The 20,377-nt window shown below is 39.3% G+C and overlaps 2 protein-coding genes across 3 annotated transcripts; both read right to left on the bottom strand.

Annotated features, from left to right (window-relative positions):
* Window positions 1-253: 253 nt before the first annotated feature.
* Window positions 254-10,416, bottom strand: LOC122977442 (cytochrome P450 4V2). The gene is made up of 11 exons (XM_044345536.1): window positions 10,046-10,416; window positions 9,766-9,878; window positions 6,323-6,408; window positions 5,198-5,388; window positions 4,965-5,034; window positions 4,725-4,851; window positions 4,449-4,622; window positions 3,662-3,764; window positions 2,897-3,031; window positions 1,261-1,440; window positions 254-1,125 (listed from the first exon to the last, which is right to left on the bottom strand). The coding sequence occupies exons 1-11, from the start codon at window positions 10,236-10,238 to the stop codon at window positions 962-964; spliced, it is 1,536 nt and encodes a 511-aa protein (XP_044201471.1). The 5' UTR covers window positions 10,239-10,416; the 3' UTR covers window positions 254-961.
* A 463-nt stretch (window positions 10,417-10,879) lies between these two features.
* Window positions 10,880-19,360, bottom strand: tlr3 (toll-like receptor 3). 2 transcript variants are annotated; one of them, XM_044347351.1, is made up of 5 exons: window positions 18,877-19,360; window positions 15,897-16,364; window positions 15,260-15,454; window positions 13,252-15,104; window positions 10,880-13,095 (listed from the first exon to the last, which is right to left on the bottom strand). In XM_044347351.1, the coding sequence occupies exons 1-5, from the start codon at window positions 18,895-18,897 to the stop codon at window positions 12,864-12,866; spliced, it is 2,769 nt and encodes a 922-aa protein (XP_044203286.1). In that variant the 5' UTR covers window positions 18,898-19,360; the 3' UTR covers window positions 10,880-12,863. The 2 variants fall into 2 exon arrangements, with proteins under 2 accessions (XP_044203286.1, XP_044203287.1); XM_044347352.1 differs by lacking the exon at window positions 18,877-19,360 and adding an exon at window positions 17,622-17,816.
* Window positions 19,361-20,377: the final 1,017 nt, after the last annotated feature.

Here is a 20,377-nt window from a genome sequence, read left to right on the forward strand (position 1 = left end):
ACACAAAAAGATGAGAAAATAGGGTCCAGGTTGAAAAATACAGAAGTTTCCCTTTAACACTATACCCAACAATTCTGTAGGTCAGTACAGCTTTTAGCCTCTTTTAGTTGTTTGTTGACACATTAGCCAATGCAACTTAATGAGTCCACAGATGTCAGAGCTTGTAATTCAGTGAAACTGTTTTGGATTCTTTCTGCCCCCTTGTGGTCACTTGGAGGTTGTGAGGTGGGCTCATGAATAAAAGAACGTCGGAGTCTTTAACAATCATTATTTATTTCAAAAGGCAAACAGTAAAGCATGACATAGTTCTCAGTAGTGTCATAGTATCGTACATTCAGTAGTAGCCATCATAAGTCTCTAGCTCTCTATACACAGGGTCTCAAGCAAGGTCATGCAATACGGCCACATACTGTGCAATAGTCTCATGAGGTGTCTATGCTTTCTGAAGGCATGCCATCCTATGACAACATTAACTTTGGGTGTGAAATGTTTCTCTAATGCAGTAACAGCAGAGGGAAAAGTGTCACCCGTGTCTGGCAATGAGTAGAAAATCTGTTGTCTCTCGGCCCCGAGGCAATAGAGTAAAGTAGCTCTCTTGCAAACTTCAGGCCAAGCATTCTCCTTTGCATTAATCACTAGCAAGTAGTTGTTGAAAATTCGCATCCACATGTTGAAAGGCGTCAGTGGCCCTCCCAGGCAAAGCATAAACAACAGAGGTTCACTCATCGCCAAAATGTTAGGTGGGCTCATGAATAACAGAACACAAGAGCCATTTCTTTCAACAGGCTGACAGTAAAGCGAAACATAGTTCTCAGCATAGTATTAGCTATGCTGCTACAGTAGCTAGGGGTTTGAAAATTAACATTCAGAAGAAATGCTGCACAAACGAAAACGGCTGATTCTTGTGCTATGTATTACTAAGTCCTATTATGAACTGGAGCAGGTGCTACTTTGATGAAGTCTAAGGCTTCCTTTTTTCCAGTTTGATCCAGATGCCCCTCTCTGGTCGGAGGATGAGCTCTCCTACCGGCCTCAGCTCTTCACGTTTCTGACAAGCTTCAACACTGAAGTTACGCAGAATAGATGCCAAAATCACCTTTTCTTCCATTAGTGCAAACCGCTGACCTGAGTACCATTATAATGGAAAGAAAACAGCAGTGATGCTTGATGTGATACAAAGATTAAAGAGCTTCACTCAGAAAACAAAGTATATATGGAAAGAGATCCAGTAAACTACAAAGTCAAGTGTTCTGATCTTACCTATACAGTTGCGGAGTCCAGCAGAGAAGGGGATGTATGCATATGGAGGTCTTCCCACTGAATTCTCAGGCAGAAAGCGTTCTGGCCGAAACTCCTCAGGCTCAGGGAAGTATCGTGGGTCGCGGTGTAGAGAATAGGTGATGATGACAACGTTTGCACCTTTGGGGACCTTGAAACCATCTACAGGCACAAAAGGAACATAGTTAAGAAAGAAAATGATCTTAATTAATGCTTTGTCTTTTTTTTTTTTTTTTTGATGTTTTGACCTATCATTAGGTCCTGCAGTGGGATCAGGCTGGGGTGCCGTGTCTACTGAGCCCTCTGACATGCATCACCATTCTCTAGCCCTGATCTAATGTACTTTTGAACTTCCTTTGAATCCTACTCTCACCCAAGCAAAGAGCAGATGCTCAGCAGCTTGGTCTGGCCTTACTGCAAATACATTGCATCTGCTTTAGTGACTCTACACTGGCTTGATAAGCATAATCTGAATGTCATGGCAGCCAGCATCCCTGCTTATCAAGCTCCACTCTTACAACTAGTTATATCAGAAACTTAATGACACACAGATTTCTTATCACTACACAGTAAAATGTGCCAAATCTGGAACAATTTAGCAATATCATTGCAATCATAAAACTTGTCAGTCAGCTTGATAAGTATACTTACTGCTAATGATAGGATTGTAGCCCAGAACTACAAAAAAGTTGTAATTAACCAATCATGTAATTAATCATGTAGCACTTTAGGATAGATGGTGTGGGAAACATGTTAGAAAGCCATATGAGACAAATCCCAGTAGAAAGGAAAAAAGTCCCTTTTCGTAGGTCAATTTTCTGAGGTTTTTGTTTGTTTGTTTGTTTGTTTGTTTTCATTTTAGCAGGAAAAAAAGCAGAGCAATGTAAAACCATTACCAGCAATGGGCTTGACTCAGTTTAGAAACTGTTTTCCAGCAGGTTTCCTGCTGTCCCACAATAAGGACAGCTCATCAGAAACAACTTTTTGGTCAATAGTAGTTTTGTGCAGTTGTTTTTTACCCAAACTCTTAATCACTGCCATCAATCGCTGCTAATTAAACAGTCTTACAAAAGCATGGTAACTATACCATCATTAGCAATACCACTGTAGAAAACATGCTCACTTTCATGCTAACTCTCATAGTTGTCGAATTTGAACAATGTTGCTAACTAACCATGAATTGATTGTTGTGAAGCCATATTTTAGGTGAATTCACTTCACTGTTTATTTCCAGAGTCCTGATTCCTGGATACTTTTTAATCAAAGATGTCAAAATGCCAACTTCATATGTTTTTTCCATTACCAGACTTAACATGATCATCTTCCATACAGCACCGTTTACTCTTTCATTACAAAAACTGACGGATATTTAACCAATGTCGCAAGCTGTGATGCTGTTTAAATACTAATTTGATGAAACTGTGAAAATTGTGGAAAAGACAGCTTGTCAACTCCATAAAATAGATGTTAGGTGACACAGAAACACTATTTTTCAAATGAAAATAACCTAGAAAGTCTAGCTTCTCTTGCCTTCTTGTAAAAAAATATCACTCCTTGGGGGATTTGCACTCATCAGATGAATGCGTCATTCAAGTGTCATCACTCATCTCTAACTCACTGATATGGCAGTCTTCACCGATGCTACGGGCAAAGAAAGGAACAGAGGGAAACAGTCGCAGGGCCTCCTTGATCACACACTCCAGGTATTTGAGTTTCTTCAGGTCCTCTGTGTTAATAGGTCGGTCAGATGTACCTTTACACACAGGAACACAGGAAACACTGTTAAACTGATACATAATAACAGGACATGGTGTAACATGGTGTTCTTATGTCCTTGACAGTTTCTCTACTTTCCCACCTTCTACAGTTGATAAGACTTAAATGGTACTGTATTGTTTCATTGACACACCTCATGGATGTGTTGTGTTTATTCAATAAGACACAAATTCAAGAGTCAAGAGCGAAGTTCCTACCCATAGACCATATCAACAATCATTCACAGAAGAAATTGGTTATATAACTAGGTGTGATAAGGTCATGTAATTATTAATTTTACATTACAAAAAGAAATGTTTAGTATATCACAAAATGAATGCTTAAGGACCAGTTCAGATCCTTGTCCTGGTGTAAACTTTACATATGTTATTACTATGAAACCATCAAGATTACATCATGGAAAATCCATGGAGGCCACTTTAAAAGTGAAAATAATTCAATTATTCTTTATGTATGTTGGCAAGGATTTTCACAGCTGAGCTCCTCTTGATTTGTAAAGAGCAATTAGTCTGAACACAGATGAGTCAAAGGGCCTTTAGGCGGGAAAATAAATGATGTCATGAAAGTGAGAAGAAGTGCGGTGACTAGGAGGGCATGTCACTGTTACCGAACACCTCCTGAAGCTCTTGTTGAACTTTGCTGTGCGCCTCAGGGTGGGAGCCCAGCAGATGTAGGGCCCAGTTCATAGAGGCTGCTGTGGTATCATGACCCTGCAAAAGGAAGCAGTTAAATGGAGAACAACACATTATTAAAGATTTTAAAGCTGCATGAATAGGGTTTTTTTTTTTTTTTGGCCACAACATTGTGACGGTAATTTAATCTCATACAACACTGACATGTAACCTTATAATGTTGGTATGGGGAGGATGTTAGCAAATAATTGTATAGCTTTGTATTTTGTATGGAGTGCTCTGTGTGTTTTTTGTTTTGTACTTTTTGCTGTTGTGCTGTTGTATGTTTTGATTGAGGGGGACTGCGGATGAAAATTAGTTTTGAGCTAACTCCGGTGCACTGCATCTTTTATGTTGAAAACTGTACACTGTCCCAATAAATAAATACAATAAATTGCCTGTTTACACACCCAGCAGATATTAGTTTTCATTTGGAATTGTTTTGAAAGTCAAATATTCCCTCTCCTTTTAATAGTTTAATTTAATTTGCCTGCTTCTGCTTGAAACAAGGTTGACGACAACAGTGAGAAAGAACCCAAACAGTTCAGTCACTGGCCATAATACCAAAAGAAAGAGCTGAAAGGCTCTAATATGCTGTATAGAGCTGAGGCAAACCGCAGAGCTGGGTGATAATTCTGTTTGTTCATCACTATGAGGAACTCCTTTCAAATTACACATAGTCAAGAGACACATTGTTAAAGTAAAAATAAAATAAATACCAACCCTAAACATAAAGGTGTCCACTTCCTCCTGAATGTCATGATGGCTCATCCCATTGCCGTCCTCATCAGTAGTCTTCAAGAGCATGTCCAGAAATGCTCGTCTTTTCCTCGTGCCCTGGTCAGACTCGCTGTCTGATCCAGTGTTAGAAATGTTCTCTGCTCTTTCACGTATCACCTGAGGAGAAATGATTAAGGTAGAATATTGTGCCTCTTCTGCTTAAATTCTGCATCATCAACAACATTCAAGGATTTTTGGACCACTGGACCCGTCACTCACTTTGTATGTAAAGGAATGGAGGATCTTGAGTGTCTTGTCATGCTCCCGGGCCTCACCAAAGAAGGTGTACATAAAGTCAGGCCAAAACCAAGGTGACCTCTGTCTGCGGCTGATAATGTCACTCATTCTAAGGATTAAAGGTTAGGTAAAAGACAAATAAACATAAAACAATTGATCAGACACTTTTTCCTTATTATTGCATGTATTCATGTGACAGCAAAGAAAATTAAAAGAACTCACCTATACACACTCTGTACATACTCTGAATCAGAATTACTCTGGGCGTAAATTTTCTTTCCCATTGCAGTTTCTGAAAAGACATTGTTTAAAGGGTATTTGAATGCCCAATGTATATATTCAGTATTGTGTATCCCTCTTATTTTATAAGTTAATGCATGTTATATGAAAACATAGGTAAACAGTTAATCCATACATGAGCACATGCACATTCAATATACAGCACATACACTCACCACAGATAATGTCCAGGGCACACAAGGTGATGTGATTGAAGCAGTTGAATGGGCCCTTCCCTGCCTGCTTCTCCAGCTTCTCCACCAGGATCTCTGACTGCTCATTCATCACTTCCAAGAAGTCCGTCAGGATGGAGAAGTGGAAGGTGGGAGTCAACATCTTTCGCCGCTGACGCCACTTACGGCCAGTGCTGATCAAAAGATGGAGACGTCAAAGAGGGTAAAAGAGTAAGAGTGATCCCCCGAACTTTCATCTAACATCACCATGACCTCAAGATTTTTAATAACGGCAGTGGTAATAAGTCTTGGACTTTATTGTGTCATCCTTGACATTTTTGTTGGTGAGTGTGCTTTAATGTCCTCCTCATACTGTCAAATAAATTGAACTAAACTAAAGACCTTCAACACTTTGGCCCATAATGAGGTATTCTAAAAATACATTGACATGAAACTTGCTGTGTGGACATATAATGGTCACAAGAAAATAAATCTGAATGTTTTCGATGACCCCCTGACTTGTCCCAGCCTGTAGCTCCATCATGAAGTCAATATTTCTTCATGTACAAGACAAATAATAAAATCTAATGAGCAGATTGACACAAAAAACACTGAATACATTAATGCTGCCCAGATAATAACTGTCTTTTATTTCTGTTTTTATTTCTTTTCAATTTTCTTTTGTTTTATTTTACATTGGAATTGGTTTTATCTTTTTTATGATTTCTTTTTATTTGCTGCTCTATGTGAAGCACTTTGTAACATGGGTTTTGAAAAGTGCTCTATGAAAGGCTGCATGAAATTTACTTCTTAACACTTTCATACTCCCATAACATCTCTGTCCATGTTGGACATTACATGACCTTTCTTCTAGCACCACCCTCTGCATGCTATGTATACAAGTATACATGTAGTCTTTCCAGTGTGAATCCACTACACACTCAAAACATGGTCAGACTTAGTCTACAGTAAGCTTACGGGACTCTGCTTTGGTCTTGTTTTTGTTTTGTATAAATATTTCTTAAATTTCTCTATATTAATTCAAAAGTCACACATTTTATATGACTAACAGACCTTTACTATTTATTTATATTTTACTATATATCACACTGTGCAGAGGCTACATACCTAGTGAGCAGACCAGTTCCAAGCCAAGGATGGAGGAAGCTGTATGCATAGGCTTTTTCCATATGAACAGCGTTGGTCAGTACTGTCTATAAAAAACAGTTTGTAGAAAAAGACATATGATAATAAGAATATATTATACCATAGCCTTGTTAGACCAATCACATTAAGAGAGTTATTTAGCAAAACACTGTCAGCATCCATCTAATTGTTTAACCGCTGACTATGTACAGGTACTGTAAATATACAGGTGAAGGTGCCTTAAAGTTACAATGGCTGCGGTCTGTGCAGTGGAGCAGCAGCATTATAAAAAAGTGCAATGGCATCCTTAATAGAACGTCTTGTTAAGCAGGGAATAACAAGGTTAAAGTCAACCTGAGTTACTTTAGCTTTAACTCTGCAGCTACAACTTCATTAACCCTTGTTTGGTGTTTGTGGTTTTGTTACTCACCCAATGTTTGGGGATCCAGTGGACCCACAAAATTATTGGGTTTTTAAGACAATACAGCCATGACAATTTATGTACAAATACCTAACAGATGTGGACTTTATCTCAGTTGCAAGCAACATAGACAGCAGATATGGTTTATATTTGCCATTTACCTCTGCTAGATCACATTTATCAATAAAAGTGCTATTCATTTTTTGTGATAAAATGTGATTTTTGTATATATATTTTTTTGTATGTATACACACACACACACACACACATATAAATGAAAAAGCGTTGTGCGCCAAGATGTCCAAGACATTAAAAAATATCATAAGTGGCAAGCACAGGGTTCTTCTTTTGCAGCTATAGCCAGTCACCAGTTTGTCAAAATTGTTCACCCTTCCTTTTGTGGCATTGAAATCCATTATGATTTCAGGTTTTTGATGCTCCTGGCCACAGATTCTTCCATCCCTATGCAGTGTACTCATGAGTACCACATTTTTGCCTGTCTTTGCCATGTAGGACACCAGAGACGTGTAAGCCATGAATACAACAGGCCTGTGTAGTCTGTGTAGTCAACACCTGAGGTAGGAGCTCTGTCTTGTTTTTTCGTACTGGTCCTACCATCGTTAGCTGCCTCTTTAGGAGCTCCTGTCCCAGCTTGTGCAAAGTAAAAAAGTTATCGCATATGATGTAGCCAAAGAGTCCCTGTGCATTTCCAGGACAACTCGCATCCCTTGGTTCTTCTCAAGGGCTCCTCCATCTGGCTTCCTTGTATACACTTGCACACATACGATGAAGCAGCATCACAGGCAGCCCAGATCTTAATTCCATATTTTGCGGGTTTAGACATTATGCACTGCCTGAGGGGGCAGTGGCCCCTAAATAATGAATAAGCTTCTTATCAACAGTAACATTGGGCTGAGGGTTGTAAAACAGGGGAATGTGGTCCACCCACTTGTCCTACACTGACCTGATGGCAGCTAGCTTATCTCTCTGCCACGGAGCTCTTCTAGTGTCCAGGTTATTGAAGTGGATAATCCTGGAAAAAATTTGGAAGTTTTCCAAAGACGTTGACTACATTTACGTACAAACTAATATTCCACTATTATTCTGACTGTGACAATATTCCAAATATGATATGGGTCATGTAAACAGCATATTCCATTTGGATATTCCGATTTAGGCCTTCTTCCAAATGTAGCATTTTCTGCTTAAGACATGTGAGATATGTCGATATTATTGAGGTTTCAGGAGCACTCTTTGGAAAAATGGGCTGGAAAAACAGAGCATGGCTTCTCCACAATGGGGACGGAGGGGTTTGATTATTATCATAATTAACGGTGACGACTCGATGTGATGCACCAAAAACACTCAACAGTGTAGTAAACATCATGGGACAACCTAGGTATTGGATGTGCCTGTAACTATAACTAACTATCAGTCATATCAATATAAATTATAAATATCAGACAGCAGCTCACTAATGTTTTACACCTCATTGGTTTACTTCACTGCCTGCAGAGATCTTGTGATTCCCATTCCCATTGGATCAACTCTGAAAACCCTCTGCATGTAAATGGGAATATTAGTGGAGTATTCATTTTCATTAGCAATTTAAATAGCTTAGTAGGAATACAGCCTTTTTTGGAATAAGTAAGGGAAAAAACTGAATATTTTGTGCATGTAAATGTAGTCACTGTTGCATGGAAAAGTTTTCTGCCAGTTTCTGCATCCCACAGGGATTCTGTGGATTCCCCATTGGATCTGAAAACACCAGCAAGGATAACAACCCCCTGCATGAAAGTATGCGTGTAAATGGGTTTGGTCCATCTCCTTCCACCTCTCTCCAAAAACATGCTTTCAATCCAAATTGGTGCAGTCCAGAATTTTGTCAGACTCTGAATTGACATAAACATGATCCTCAAGTTCTGGAAACTCTTCATCTTCAGCTTCAAAGCTCTCTTCTAAAATAATTTTAAGGTCCTCAGAGCAGAGAATAGTTTTGCCATATTGATCAACTGTGATCAACAGTTTGCAGCTGGGGTAGAGTGTGAGAAAATATAGAATGTTTAGAATGTTTGGAAATAACATTGTGCAGGTTCCTGCAGGACATTTTGTAGTTTTACACACTACAGAGGATAAAGTGTGCAGGAATATGTGGGAGCAGACAGGTTCTCGGTGCTTGAAATGTAACTGTGATGATGTAACCTTGACTGTGTGTGTGTGTGTACTTTCACACACTACAGAGGGTAGAGAATGCATGAATAGCAGGAGCAGAAAGGTTCTTGGTGCTATGTCGAAACCTTGTGTGTGTGTATGTATGTTGTACACAGAAGCTGGAAGGTGATCTTGAAAAGAAAAGAAATAAGAATCCTTATTACTACTACACTACTGTGTGTGTGTGTGTGTGTGTGTGTGTGGTCCAGGTGTTCCTCATTTGTGGGGACATAAATCTGTTTACACAGTCATGTTGTGGGGACTCGCCTCCCTTATGGGGACAAAAAGCAAATCCCCTTAACGTAAATCATTAATTTTAGGGTGAAGACTTGGTTTAAAGTTTAGGTTAGTTTAGGGTTATATTTAGGTCGAGGTAAATGTCCAGGAAATGAATGTATGTCAATGTTATGTCCTCTGAAGTCATGGAAACATGACTGTGTGTGTGTGTGTGTGTGTGTGTATGTGTGTTTTAGTAAACATTGAAAACGGGTCCCACAGACCCGAACACCATACAAGGGTTAAGTTTTGAATGTGTGAGCTATTTTTATTCCAAGAAAATGTGATATTTGGGTGTTGTAGTTACATCTGTTCAAGCTTTGACTGTAATCGCCCAACATATAGCAAAACAGATGCGAGGTGTATGAATAAAATTAGGAAATAAATAAAATCCGCACTTTTGACGTATTAATATGACTTTTTGGTTCAAAGGTACGTTTACAGGATAAGGCATGTGGACCCTAAATGCTACACCCACTGTTGGAAATGTGATACTGTAAATGTGGAGTTACTATACCTCAACAGTCTCAGCATGAAACAAAACCACAAATGGCACTGGTCCAACCCAAATTTTAAGCAGTGGTGCGTTACAGAACTCACGGGTATAATCCACAATTTGACGAAAGAAATCTGAAACAAGACAAGAATTATACAGTAACATAGTATTATCTCATGTTACAGTACTTACATAGCCAATTATTTCCTCACTAGTGTCAGTCAACTGTCAGTGCCTTGACAATCTGCACATGAAGCAGTCTATGCAGCCTCCCATAGCAGCATGTTGATTGCTTTCTTACCTCCTGCATTGGTTTTGAACTGCAGTGCATTTCCAATGAAGAGGTATGTTCCTTCCACCTCTGGAATAGGCTTCATTTCAAACCATTTGTGCAAGTAACTGCTGATCAGCTTGTAGGTGATGTAGGTCAGAGTAACAATGAAGATGCTGACCCCAAGTAAAGGTACCGTATAACTACCAAGTAAACCTGCCATCTTTTTTGCAGTACCAGGCTGTCTTTGTGTGCCTCCGCTATTAAGAGGCTGTGAAGTGTCCTCTCTGCTGTGGCCCCTCCTACCCTGTGCTGTCAACTTACTGGGTTAACGGTCAGTATGGTATATTTGGACATTCATTGTTCTTGGTCAGAATCATTCTACGGCATTTTATAAGACTGTTATAGAACGGTGAAGAAGAAAAAGGTGAAAAAAACATAAGGACTAAAATGTGCAGGATCAGAGTGATCTGTAAATATTGGCATAAATTGTGTAATAAATGTTAATTATTTACCATGTGATAACTGACCGGCCCTGACCAAGGCCTTTGTCCTACTTAGACCTTGTTTGGTATTTGTCACCATCATTTCATGTCATGTCTGACCTGATTGGTTAATAAATAACAGCTTTATCCTTGTATTGGATATCTGGTTGCCCACAATAGTTTTCACTGCTGGAAGATGTGAAATAAATAACCTTATATATATATATAGAGAGAGAGAGAGAGAAAGAGAGAGAGAGATAGATAGATAGATAGATAGATAGATAGATAGATAGATAGATAGATAGATAGATAGATAGATAGATAGATAGATAGATAGATAGATAGATAGATATGAAACTTTATTTAATCAGACAATCATTCAGAACAAGATCTTTTTTGCACAAGCGACAAAACAAACATGGCCAGACAAACAAAAGTATATACAGCATCAGAAACTATCACAGACATCACTATGTACATTCACTGTCAAAAGTTTAAAATCAGCCAATGGGATGAGACATTCAAGATTTGAAATAATCTGTGATTCTTTTTTTTTAGGTGCAAAGTCATGGAAGGAAGTCTTCCCACATTCAGTATTTACACAAGGGCTAACTGGAGTTAAACAGTCCTGAGATCTGGTCTGTTGAGAGTTGGTTTAAACATCTGAGAAGCGATATACTGGGGCAGCTTTTATATATAAAATGATAGTGCGTAGCTCTGAGGACCAGCCTTCTTTTTCATATAGTACAGTGTACAACATTTTTGTCCTGTAATGAAGCACAAAGCACAATTGCATGAGAATATAGGATATCTCCATAGTCAAACCTTCCTGGACAAAACACTTTTTTTGTCGGCATTTAGTACAAGTTTAAGATTATGCAGAGATGTCTGAGGAGTGTTAAAATCAGATTGTAGTCTAGATATACTATCTTGACTTGAAGAGCAGCCAAATGCATAGGCCTGTGTCATCCACATAAAGGCGGATATTATACATCTGTGTTGGAGTGATAATATTGTTTATGTAGAGTGTAAATATCCTTGTGGATCCTTGCAGTGCGCCCTTATTTAGACTAATGTGAGACTATCACTGCAGATCACCTGTGTTCTATCAGACAAAAGTGCACACAGTGCACACCAGTTCTGAGCAAAAACGTCCAGACAGCATAGTTTGTTGAGTAAAACACAGTGGCCAAAAGCCTTAGAAAGATCAACAAACAACCCTTTTGATTACAGTCATAATCCTGGTCTCATTTAAAAGGTAAATCTAAATTTTACAACTAAAAAGTCAGAATGAGTTTAAATCATCCTGAAAATAATGCCACCAAGGCTAAAGTGTCCCAGGACAATGTTGCTTAACAGGTTAAAGGATCATTGCAAGGGAGGAGATCGTATATATTGGACGATAATTGTTGATGTTATCAGTGGATCCACCTTTGTGCCTGAGCTGCCTTCCATTCTGCTGGTATCCTACCAGTAATGAGTGTTAGATTAAATATATGGCTACTGCAAGTAGTGACAAAGAGAGTACTAAGACTCAGGACATAAGAATCTAGATTGTATTCATCTGGTGACCGTCTTATGTTTAAACCTGCAAGTGCATTACATACTTAATTACTGAAAGGGCTAAAGAAAATGTAAATGTGTAAGGGGATATTGCTTACTGTTCAGAATAAATCTTACAGGATATGTTGTACTGTACTCTCCATATACTTTATGTATACTGTACCATACTGAAAATATACCATGAATGGAAATAGAGTGCCCCAGTTCCTTGAATCTGGCCTCATTCCATGTTTCTATAACTGCATTGCATAACTTGTTTCAAATAAAATGTACATAAGCATAAACATTACTATACCAAGAACATATCTGACAATCAGTACCAAATTAAAAAGTAACAGTGTCCTACTTGTGTATATGGTGTCACTAATGGGAGATTTGATTACCATTTGAAGCATAGAAAATGCTGTAGTTTCTTACAATAACCACTAGATGTCATTATGACATAACATTAAATAGGACTATGACGAGCAGAAGATTGAATTACTCTTTACACATTAAAAACTAACTCCCTATACTGTTATATTAAGCTTACCACCTAAAATGGAAAAATAAATGTCACAAGACTTGTTCAGCTTAATTATACATAAAAAAAAAATCATGTTCTGCTATCACATCACAAGACTGTGATATATATGTATACTGAGTTAATTAAGGGTTTATTCACTTATTAATCTTTTCACTGTAAGGACCGACCTTTTAGAAAACCCTTTATTAAGAGATTGCATCATTACAACCAACATATTGTACATTGGTAATTATTATTACAAATGGTGTTTTCCATTATTTCTAATGAAAAACAGTCACTGCTCCAATCGATTAGTCATGCCAAGCGCTATGAGGAGCTTCTGGTTAAAGGCAGGCACTCTCTCCTTATGGACAGGCCAGTCGAGGATGCAGCATGAACGCAACATGCCCCTGCGGAGGAAGATCGAGCGACATAACTTGTAGTCGTGCACATCCTGCAGGAAGACCAGAATCACAGAGTCCCTGCTGTCTTCAATGACCTGGTGAAGTGCATGATGGGCTTTAAAGCTAAATGAGAAAAGACAAGAGGTGGGGGGCGGGGGCAGAAAGACAACTTTGAAAACTCACTCTTCCACAAATGTACAACAAAAATATCTATATAACACAGACAACCCGTGTAATGTGATGAATGTGTGATTGAGGCAGTGTGTGTGTATAGTTTACCGTATACACCAGGGATCTTTGAGAAGCCTTTCAGTGACGACAAACAGGATTTTTCTGGACTTTCTCATATTTTCCAGAATTGACTCAAGCTGTGACATGCCAGGGACTGAATCCTCATCCTCCAAACAAAACTTGCACTTTTCATTCTTTAAAGAGTCCATTTTTCTCTTAACCCAGTTGGCGTCTTCTTCTGCATATATGACATAAGCGTCATACTCAAATTCCCTGCCCTCCTCAACTTTGGCATCACTAAATCCTAATGTGCGATTGATCAGGATGTTCCAATAAAACTGAATCTTCCAGCCATGGAACCGCACTAGAAGTGCAGTTACAGTCAGCATGATAATGACTGTGCTGCTCAGTATGTAAAGGGCCTGAAATGGGACCATATCTTTGCAAGAGAGTGTGTCAAAATCCATGACCGAGTGGTTAAAGTAAGCTAGTGGAGTGTTGCACTTATACTGGTCCTTGAGACTTGGCACACTGGTATTTGTGTTATTTATCCATGTCACGAACCACAGGATGCTCTCACAGGTACAGTCAAATGGATTTTTGTCCATGACGAGCATGCTGAGGTTGCTCATAGGAGTTTTGAACACTTCGGGCCTCACAGTTGTAATCAGGTTCTTCTGTAAATGTAAAACCTGCAGTGAGTTCAGATCGTCAAAAATTGAGTCCTTTAGATTGTTGAGGAGATTGTAGGCTAAGCTTAGTTCTCGGAGGTTACTCAACCCTCTCAGAGCCTCCAATGGGATCTCATCTAGCCCATTACTATCCATCTGTAAGGATAACAAGTTCTGTGCCCCTTTGAGAAACAACACTGGCCCACCTAGGTTAGCACTCTTCCACAACCGGGCTAAGTTATTGTGTTGGAGATTCAGGACCTTCAGGTTAACAAGCCCATCCAACAGATTCTCTCTGATGTTAGCGATGTTGTTGTTACTGAGATCCAGTTTGGTGAGGTTGGATAGGGGCCTGAATGGAGAAGGATCCAGGTTCAAGGCTGAGACTATAAGGCTTTTCCCCAAAGTCAGGACCCTAAGATTGGGCACATTGACAAATGACGTGGAGCTTAGATTGACAGTCTGGTGGTTATTGGACATATGGATCTCTTGAATTTGGCTCAGGCCTTCAAACTCTTTCCCAGTGAGAGTTTGTTTGATATAATTGTAATTTAGAAGAAGAGTGGTGAGGTTTCTTAAAACGGAGAAGGTTCCAGGATGAATCTGTGCTATAGCTGTTCCTGTCAGGTCTAACCTCTTGAGAGGTGATCCCGCAAGGGAGACTAGGGTCTTGTTGGTGATGTTTTTGAGTGATGTATAACTGCTCCAGCTCATATCAAGTTCTTTCAGACTCATCAAGCCTGTAAAGGTGTACTCTGTGATTTCCCGAGCTGAAGTTCTCTGTAAAATTAAACTCTCCAAGGTGCTTAATGGTTGGAAGGAGAAATTGTCAATAATTGGGGTGGAGGAGGTACGACTTTTCACCAGAGCTTTTCTCAAGCTGAGTTTTTTCAAACTTTTAAGCCCCTTAAATGTGTCCTTTGTTAGGTGCTTGATGTTGTTGTCTGCCAGATTTAGAATCTGAAGTCTGGACAGCCACTGAAATGAGCCTTCTCCAATTTTACCCATGCCATTACCAGAGAGATCCAGAGAGGTTAGATTTGTTTTCTCTAGCCCTCTAAAGGTTGTGTTTGTGAGTGTGACAAGCTTCATCTTCTGAAGAGACAGGGCATTAATGGCTGTCCCTGACAGCTCTGAGCAGAGTTTAGAAATAACCAGAGTGCCCATACTGCCCTTATCCATGATTAAAGTATGTAGACTTGAAAGGGGCTTAAAGCAACCTGGCTCCAACTGCAACAAAACAAAACAAACACATCTTGCAGTGAGACAAAAAAGGGAAACAAAACAGACTACTGAAACCAAGTTGCTGCTATAACTCTACTTTCTACTAGTGGTTACATTTTGATAGCATAATTTCATTTCTTGTTTCTTGGTACGTTTCTTACTGTTTTTAGAGATATAGATGACAGGTTGAGGACTTGCAGAGAGGACGAATGGTTAAGGTAGAAAAAGTCGTCTTTCTTCAAAGAGGTGAAGCTATTCAAGGCCAGACTGAGGTTCTCCAGGCTGGGCAGCTGAGGCTGAGAGCCGAGCTTGGCTGACAGCAGGTTGTTTTTTGAAACATCAAGAAATTTAAGGCTCTGTGAATTATGAAAGGAGAATAAAAATGCAATATAGTGTTATTTTAATGCAATGCATGATAGGCATATCAAGCATGGTTGCTACTTTCAGTGCCTAGCTCCACAGCATATTTCAGACATCATCTCTTTGCTTTAAAAGCAAAGCTGAGGCATTTTAATTCAGTTTAGCATTTACAGAAAGTAATTAATCTCTATTATAATCAATACTTTTTCTTCTTTCCTTCTTTTCTGTTGCTGTGTTTTTTTATATTTGTTTTGTTTTAATGTTATATTACCATGTAAAGCACTTTGATGGTGATATACTAATAAAATTCACCTTCTCTTCATTACCCATAATTTCTGGCATCGTCACCATCATTGCAGCATAGCTCATGATGCTTTAGATCAATTCCTCTCTCCAGCTTTTAGTAATACAACATAACCATCTTATGGAGACATGTACCTGTAGTGCAAAGAAGGGTTCTCCTTTTAGCTTTAGCCTATTGCTAGCCATATTCAACCTTGTTAGATTGGTGCAGTGACTCATATCCTCTTTCTCCAGCACATGCACTTCATTGTGTTCCACATTCAGCGTCTGCAGCAGAGGCAGTGTCTGGCACAAACCCTGGTCCAGCCTGGTGATACTGTTGTAACCGACATCAAGGTGGAGGAGGCCTGTGTATGGGGCTAGTGACAGAGGGGGAATCCCCACCAATATGTTGTGAGACATATCGAGGCTGATGATGTTTCTAGGGAGGTTTGGAGGGACCGCCCTGAGGCTGAGGCGGCTGCAGTCAGCTCTTCCATCTTGCACATAGCAGGAGGTCTTCTTCTGGGAGGCCACGCAATGGTGCAATGTCGTCATAAAAAAACATAAGATGATCACCCCAGGAAGGAGAAGGAAACGAGGGGCACACATCGCTTCAAAAACCTTTTAAAAAAGAGAGAGAGAGAACAAAATCTATATAAGTCTTAAACCTCAATTAACTGATATTTTTTGCCACTTGTGGGCAGCACAACAAGCTGAAAGAACAACACTGACATAGGGGAGAATGGGGTAACATGAGCCACTTTTTACATTTAATGATTTTACCACAAAATAAAAGTGTATTTGTTTCAAATAATAGTTACTATATGTACCTCAGGTTGTTGTGTACCCATGTAAATTAAAACAAGTTATCTAATTATTATGGTTTTATGACCCATCAAAAAAAGTTAGTCCTATGGCACAACTTACCCCAAAGTAAAGGTAAAACGAGCATGGAGATAGGGTAAATTGAGCACTCTAGGCGTAAAATGAGCCACCCTTAAATACTGATATAAAAAAGACACAAAATCAAACAATTTGGAGATAATTTTGAACTTCATTATTGCCATCAATTTAACAAAGTCTCTTCCAGGATGACAATGCCCCAATTCACAGGACACGAGGGGTCACTGAATGGTTTGATGAGTATGAAAATGATGTGAATCATATGCTATGGCCTTCACAGTCACCAGATCTCACCTATGGGAGATTTTGGACCGACGTGTTAGACAGCGCTCTCCACCACCATCATCAAAACACCAAATGAGGGAATGTCTTTTTGAAGAATGGTGTTCATCCCTCCAGTAGAGTTCAGAGACTTGTAGAATCAATGCCACAGCACAATGAAGCTGTTCTGGTGGCACATGGTGGCCCAACACCTTACTAAGACACTTTATGTTGTTTTTTCTTTTAATTTATCACTCGTCTGTGTGTACAGCATGTTTGTGTGTGGCTTAAACTTAACATTAGTCAACAATTAGGTATTTATTCATCAACACTGTAACACTTGTAACAGTGATCAAACATTAACATGAACAGTGTCTCTACTTTCTAGAATATCAGAAAATAATACTTAAAAACACAGATTACTATGCACATATGTAGCCTATTTAAACTTTTGGGGGTAAATTGAACCATTAATTCAACTTGCCCCAACATCACTGGTACATTTTACCCCACAACCTCCATTTTGACATGTTAGCAGACAGGTGCCCATTTACACATTGAGCAGACACAGAACCACATTAGGAAACACAGTCGTGTTTCTGGTAAAATTCAAGTCCAAAATTAATTCTTTTAGCTCTGGTTTGGCTTCACCAAGTCCTGAAAGTAATATCTGGCTCTTGCTGCATGAGCTGCTAAATGCTCCCCTATGTTCACCTGCTAGTTGGTAGCTTTGTGTGTCTCTTCTTTGGTGCTGGCCAGGTAGTGTGCAGTGCATTAATCAGAGCTTCTTCACTGTAAAAAGCTGCCTGTCGTTGCTGGAAACAATGCTAATGAGAGCAGTGAGAGTGAATCAAAACAATAAAGACACAAGAGTACAACCAAAACAAAAAGCTGAAAGATGTCACTATTTCATGAAGAGACTCAGGTCCCACAAAGTCTGCAGCAAGCTGCTGCGGATGTTCTACCAGTCTGTGGTTGCCAGCGTTCTCTTCCACACTGTAGAGGCAGCATGTCTAAACAGCTGGACAGGCTGGTTAGGAGAGCAGGCTCAGTGGTTGGCATGGAGCCGGACTCTCTGGTGTCGATTGCAGAGAGCTGCCAACCACCCCTTGCACAGCACATTGGCCAACCAGAGGAGTATGCTCATTGGTAGGCAGCTGTCACAGAGAATGGACAGACTCAGGATATCTTTCATCCTCAGTGCCATTCAGCTCTTCAACACCTCCCAACAGAGGCAGAGGAGGTGAGTCTTGATGACTCACCTGGGTTGCTGTGCTGGACTTTGCTCTGTTTAAACTTGGACTCATTTACTGGCACCCTTTCTTATTGGCCATATTAGCTATGAACATACGAATGGGTAGCTACACATCTGCACTCAGAGCCACCCACTTATAAGGGGGAGATTTTACGTCACAGGATTTCACTTCTTTCTTTCATTCTTTACTCAAAATGGAAACTTCTCAAATACATCCATACATGTTGGAGCCCAAATCCGACTACATTCATGTACAGTCCCCATTTAGTTGTTACAGTGGCTAGTTTACCATGTCTCACCTGCTTATCATTAGTGTATCATGTCATTTTCTGCTCGTTATGACCAGTCATTTTTAATCTATCTATATGCTTCATAGAGTTAAGGGGAAGTGAGTCGAGTGATATTGTCCTGTGGGTTTGTAACTATGAGTAACACCTCTCACAGTACACATAGTCATTTGATCTAATGGTCATTGTTTAATGCAGCTTTAATATACGTCATTGTCCAGGTATCACATCAATGTGTTGCTTAAATGAGGAAAAAAGTGATTATTCTGTTCCACCTCTGACATAACATGTCTAATATAATATAATATTATAAAACATATATCCTGATATTATTCAAGTTCAGTATAAGACTGCATGATAATTACAGCGCCTTTGCATTCAACACACTCAGAGCGGCCATTATTTTGGATAATAGCTGAGTTCTTACCAGACTTTGTCTTCTTTGCATATTGCCTGTTGCATCTAGACTTCACACAGGACAGAAGGCGTCCACTTCCAGCATCACACAGTCTGAATATTTCTCCCAGAACGCAGACTCTAGAGGAGTTTATGAGGCAAGGATTGCGGCAGCAAAGCAAGTAAATAAGGAAATGAGAATCTGCCAACTCCGTTTCACTTCCACATTTGGGTGTATTCCACTGGAGCACTAACTGTTTCATGCAGAATTTGGGAAATCAAGTTTGAATTAACTCCATACTCCTACAAACCCCCTACACCAAACAGGAGCCGGAATTCGTATTAATGATGGCACATTTGCCATATCTCAATGCTCTCTGATCAGTACGGCTCGCGGCAACGTTGTCTCACTCGCACAGAGAGGGACGTACCTAAATTTTAAGAGAAACGCTGCACTTTACCGTAATGTATGTGTTTGTTAAATACAAGCTAGGTGTTCCCAATCCCCAATTATATCCATAATCTTGTAAACATGTTTTAATAATAACTACATGGTAGAGATTAGTATGCCGCAGCTTTTAATAAGAGCTCACACGAATGTGTTTTGAGACAACACAACGCTGTGTAGTATAACTACCTTAAAACAATGAGTAGACGTGCAAGACATTTGTTCATGTGGAAGAGCAAAGCTTTAGCTGCAATTTTGATACAAATAGAGTTATTTAATAGATTAAAAAAACTGATAAGTTTGAAAGAATATATGGATTTTGGTATCCTGTATGCATCACAGTTAAAACTTTGTCTGGGCTGTTTGACCTTGACAGGTCAAACATCTTCCATAAATTAAGCAAGACTGTAGGCACTAAGCCTGTTTTATTCTGGTGATATAGTTAACAAGAATGAACTTGTCTGGAGTGCATAATGTTTCACCCATTCCTGTAAGACAGGTAGGTTGATCACTTTTGCTCTGATATGTAGGCTACCAGAAATGCCAGCTGCTCCAATCCATTCAATAAAAAAAGTTATGTTTACATGATTTTGACATATTATTTTGGACTGAATTCAAACACAATAATTGACTGTGTCTTTAAATTATACAGAATTATTTCAAGCTGCATCTGCAAAGACACATATTTGGAATATGGGCTTTGAAAGACACATTCAGTGTAAAACTGCTCAACAAATAAATAATTCAGAATATAACAGTTGGCAGTGGCAATTACGGTATCACTTTATTTGTGCAGTCCATAGTTCAACTATGAGGTGACACAGACATATAATGCACGCTCTTATTCTAGTCACATTAGGAGCTGAGTGTGAGCATAAGTGACCAATAAGTGCATGTCTCTGTTTTTATAACAGCAGCTCCCCTAAACCTACAATATAGAGCTCAACATTTTGTCCTAGCAGAAGTGAGTGATTTGCTCACCTGTGACATGTGGTTACTTCAAATAGACCCCACAATGTTAAAAATGCAGAAGTGGGGGAATCCCATAAAAGAGCAGCTGGGTGCTCAGGTCAGTAGAATCTAC

Source organism: Thunnus albacares, chromosome 3 (genome assembly GCF_914725855.1).
Source record: "Thunnus albacares chromosome 3, fThuAlb1.1, whole genome shotgun sequence".
NCBI lineage: Eukaryota > Metazoa > Chordata > Actinopteri > Scombriformes > Scombridae > Thunnus > Thunnus albacares.

Coding starts and splice junctions, on each gene's coding strand:
- tlr3 (XM_044347351.1), bottom strand. CDS start 18,897: ATGCAAAGAAGACAAAGTCTG. Junction 15,455..15,896: donor AACCCTTCTTTGCACTACAG/GTACATGTCTCC, acceptor CATAATTCACAG/AGCCTTAAATTTCTTGATGT. Junction 15,105..15,259: donor CATCTATATCTCTAAAAACA/GTAAGAAACGTA, acceptor GTTTTGTTGCAG/TTGGAGCCAGGTTGCTTTAA.
- LOC122977442 (XM_044345536.1), bottom strand. CDS start 10,238: ATGGCAGGTTTACTTGGTAGTTATACGGTACCTTTACTTGGGGTCAGC. Junction 9,879..10,045: donor GTTCAAAACCAATGCAGGAG/GTAAGAAAGCAA, acceptor GTCTTGTTTCAG/ATTTCTTTCGTCAAATTGTG. Junction 6,409..9,765: donor TTCATGCTGAGACTGTTGAG/GTATAGTAACTC, acceptor TGTTTTTTATAG/ACAGTACTGACCAACGCTGT.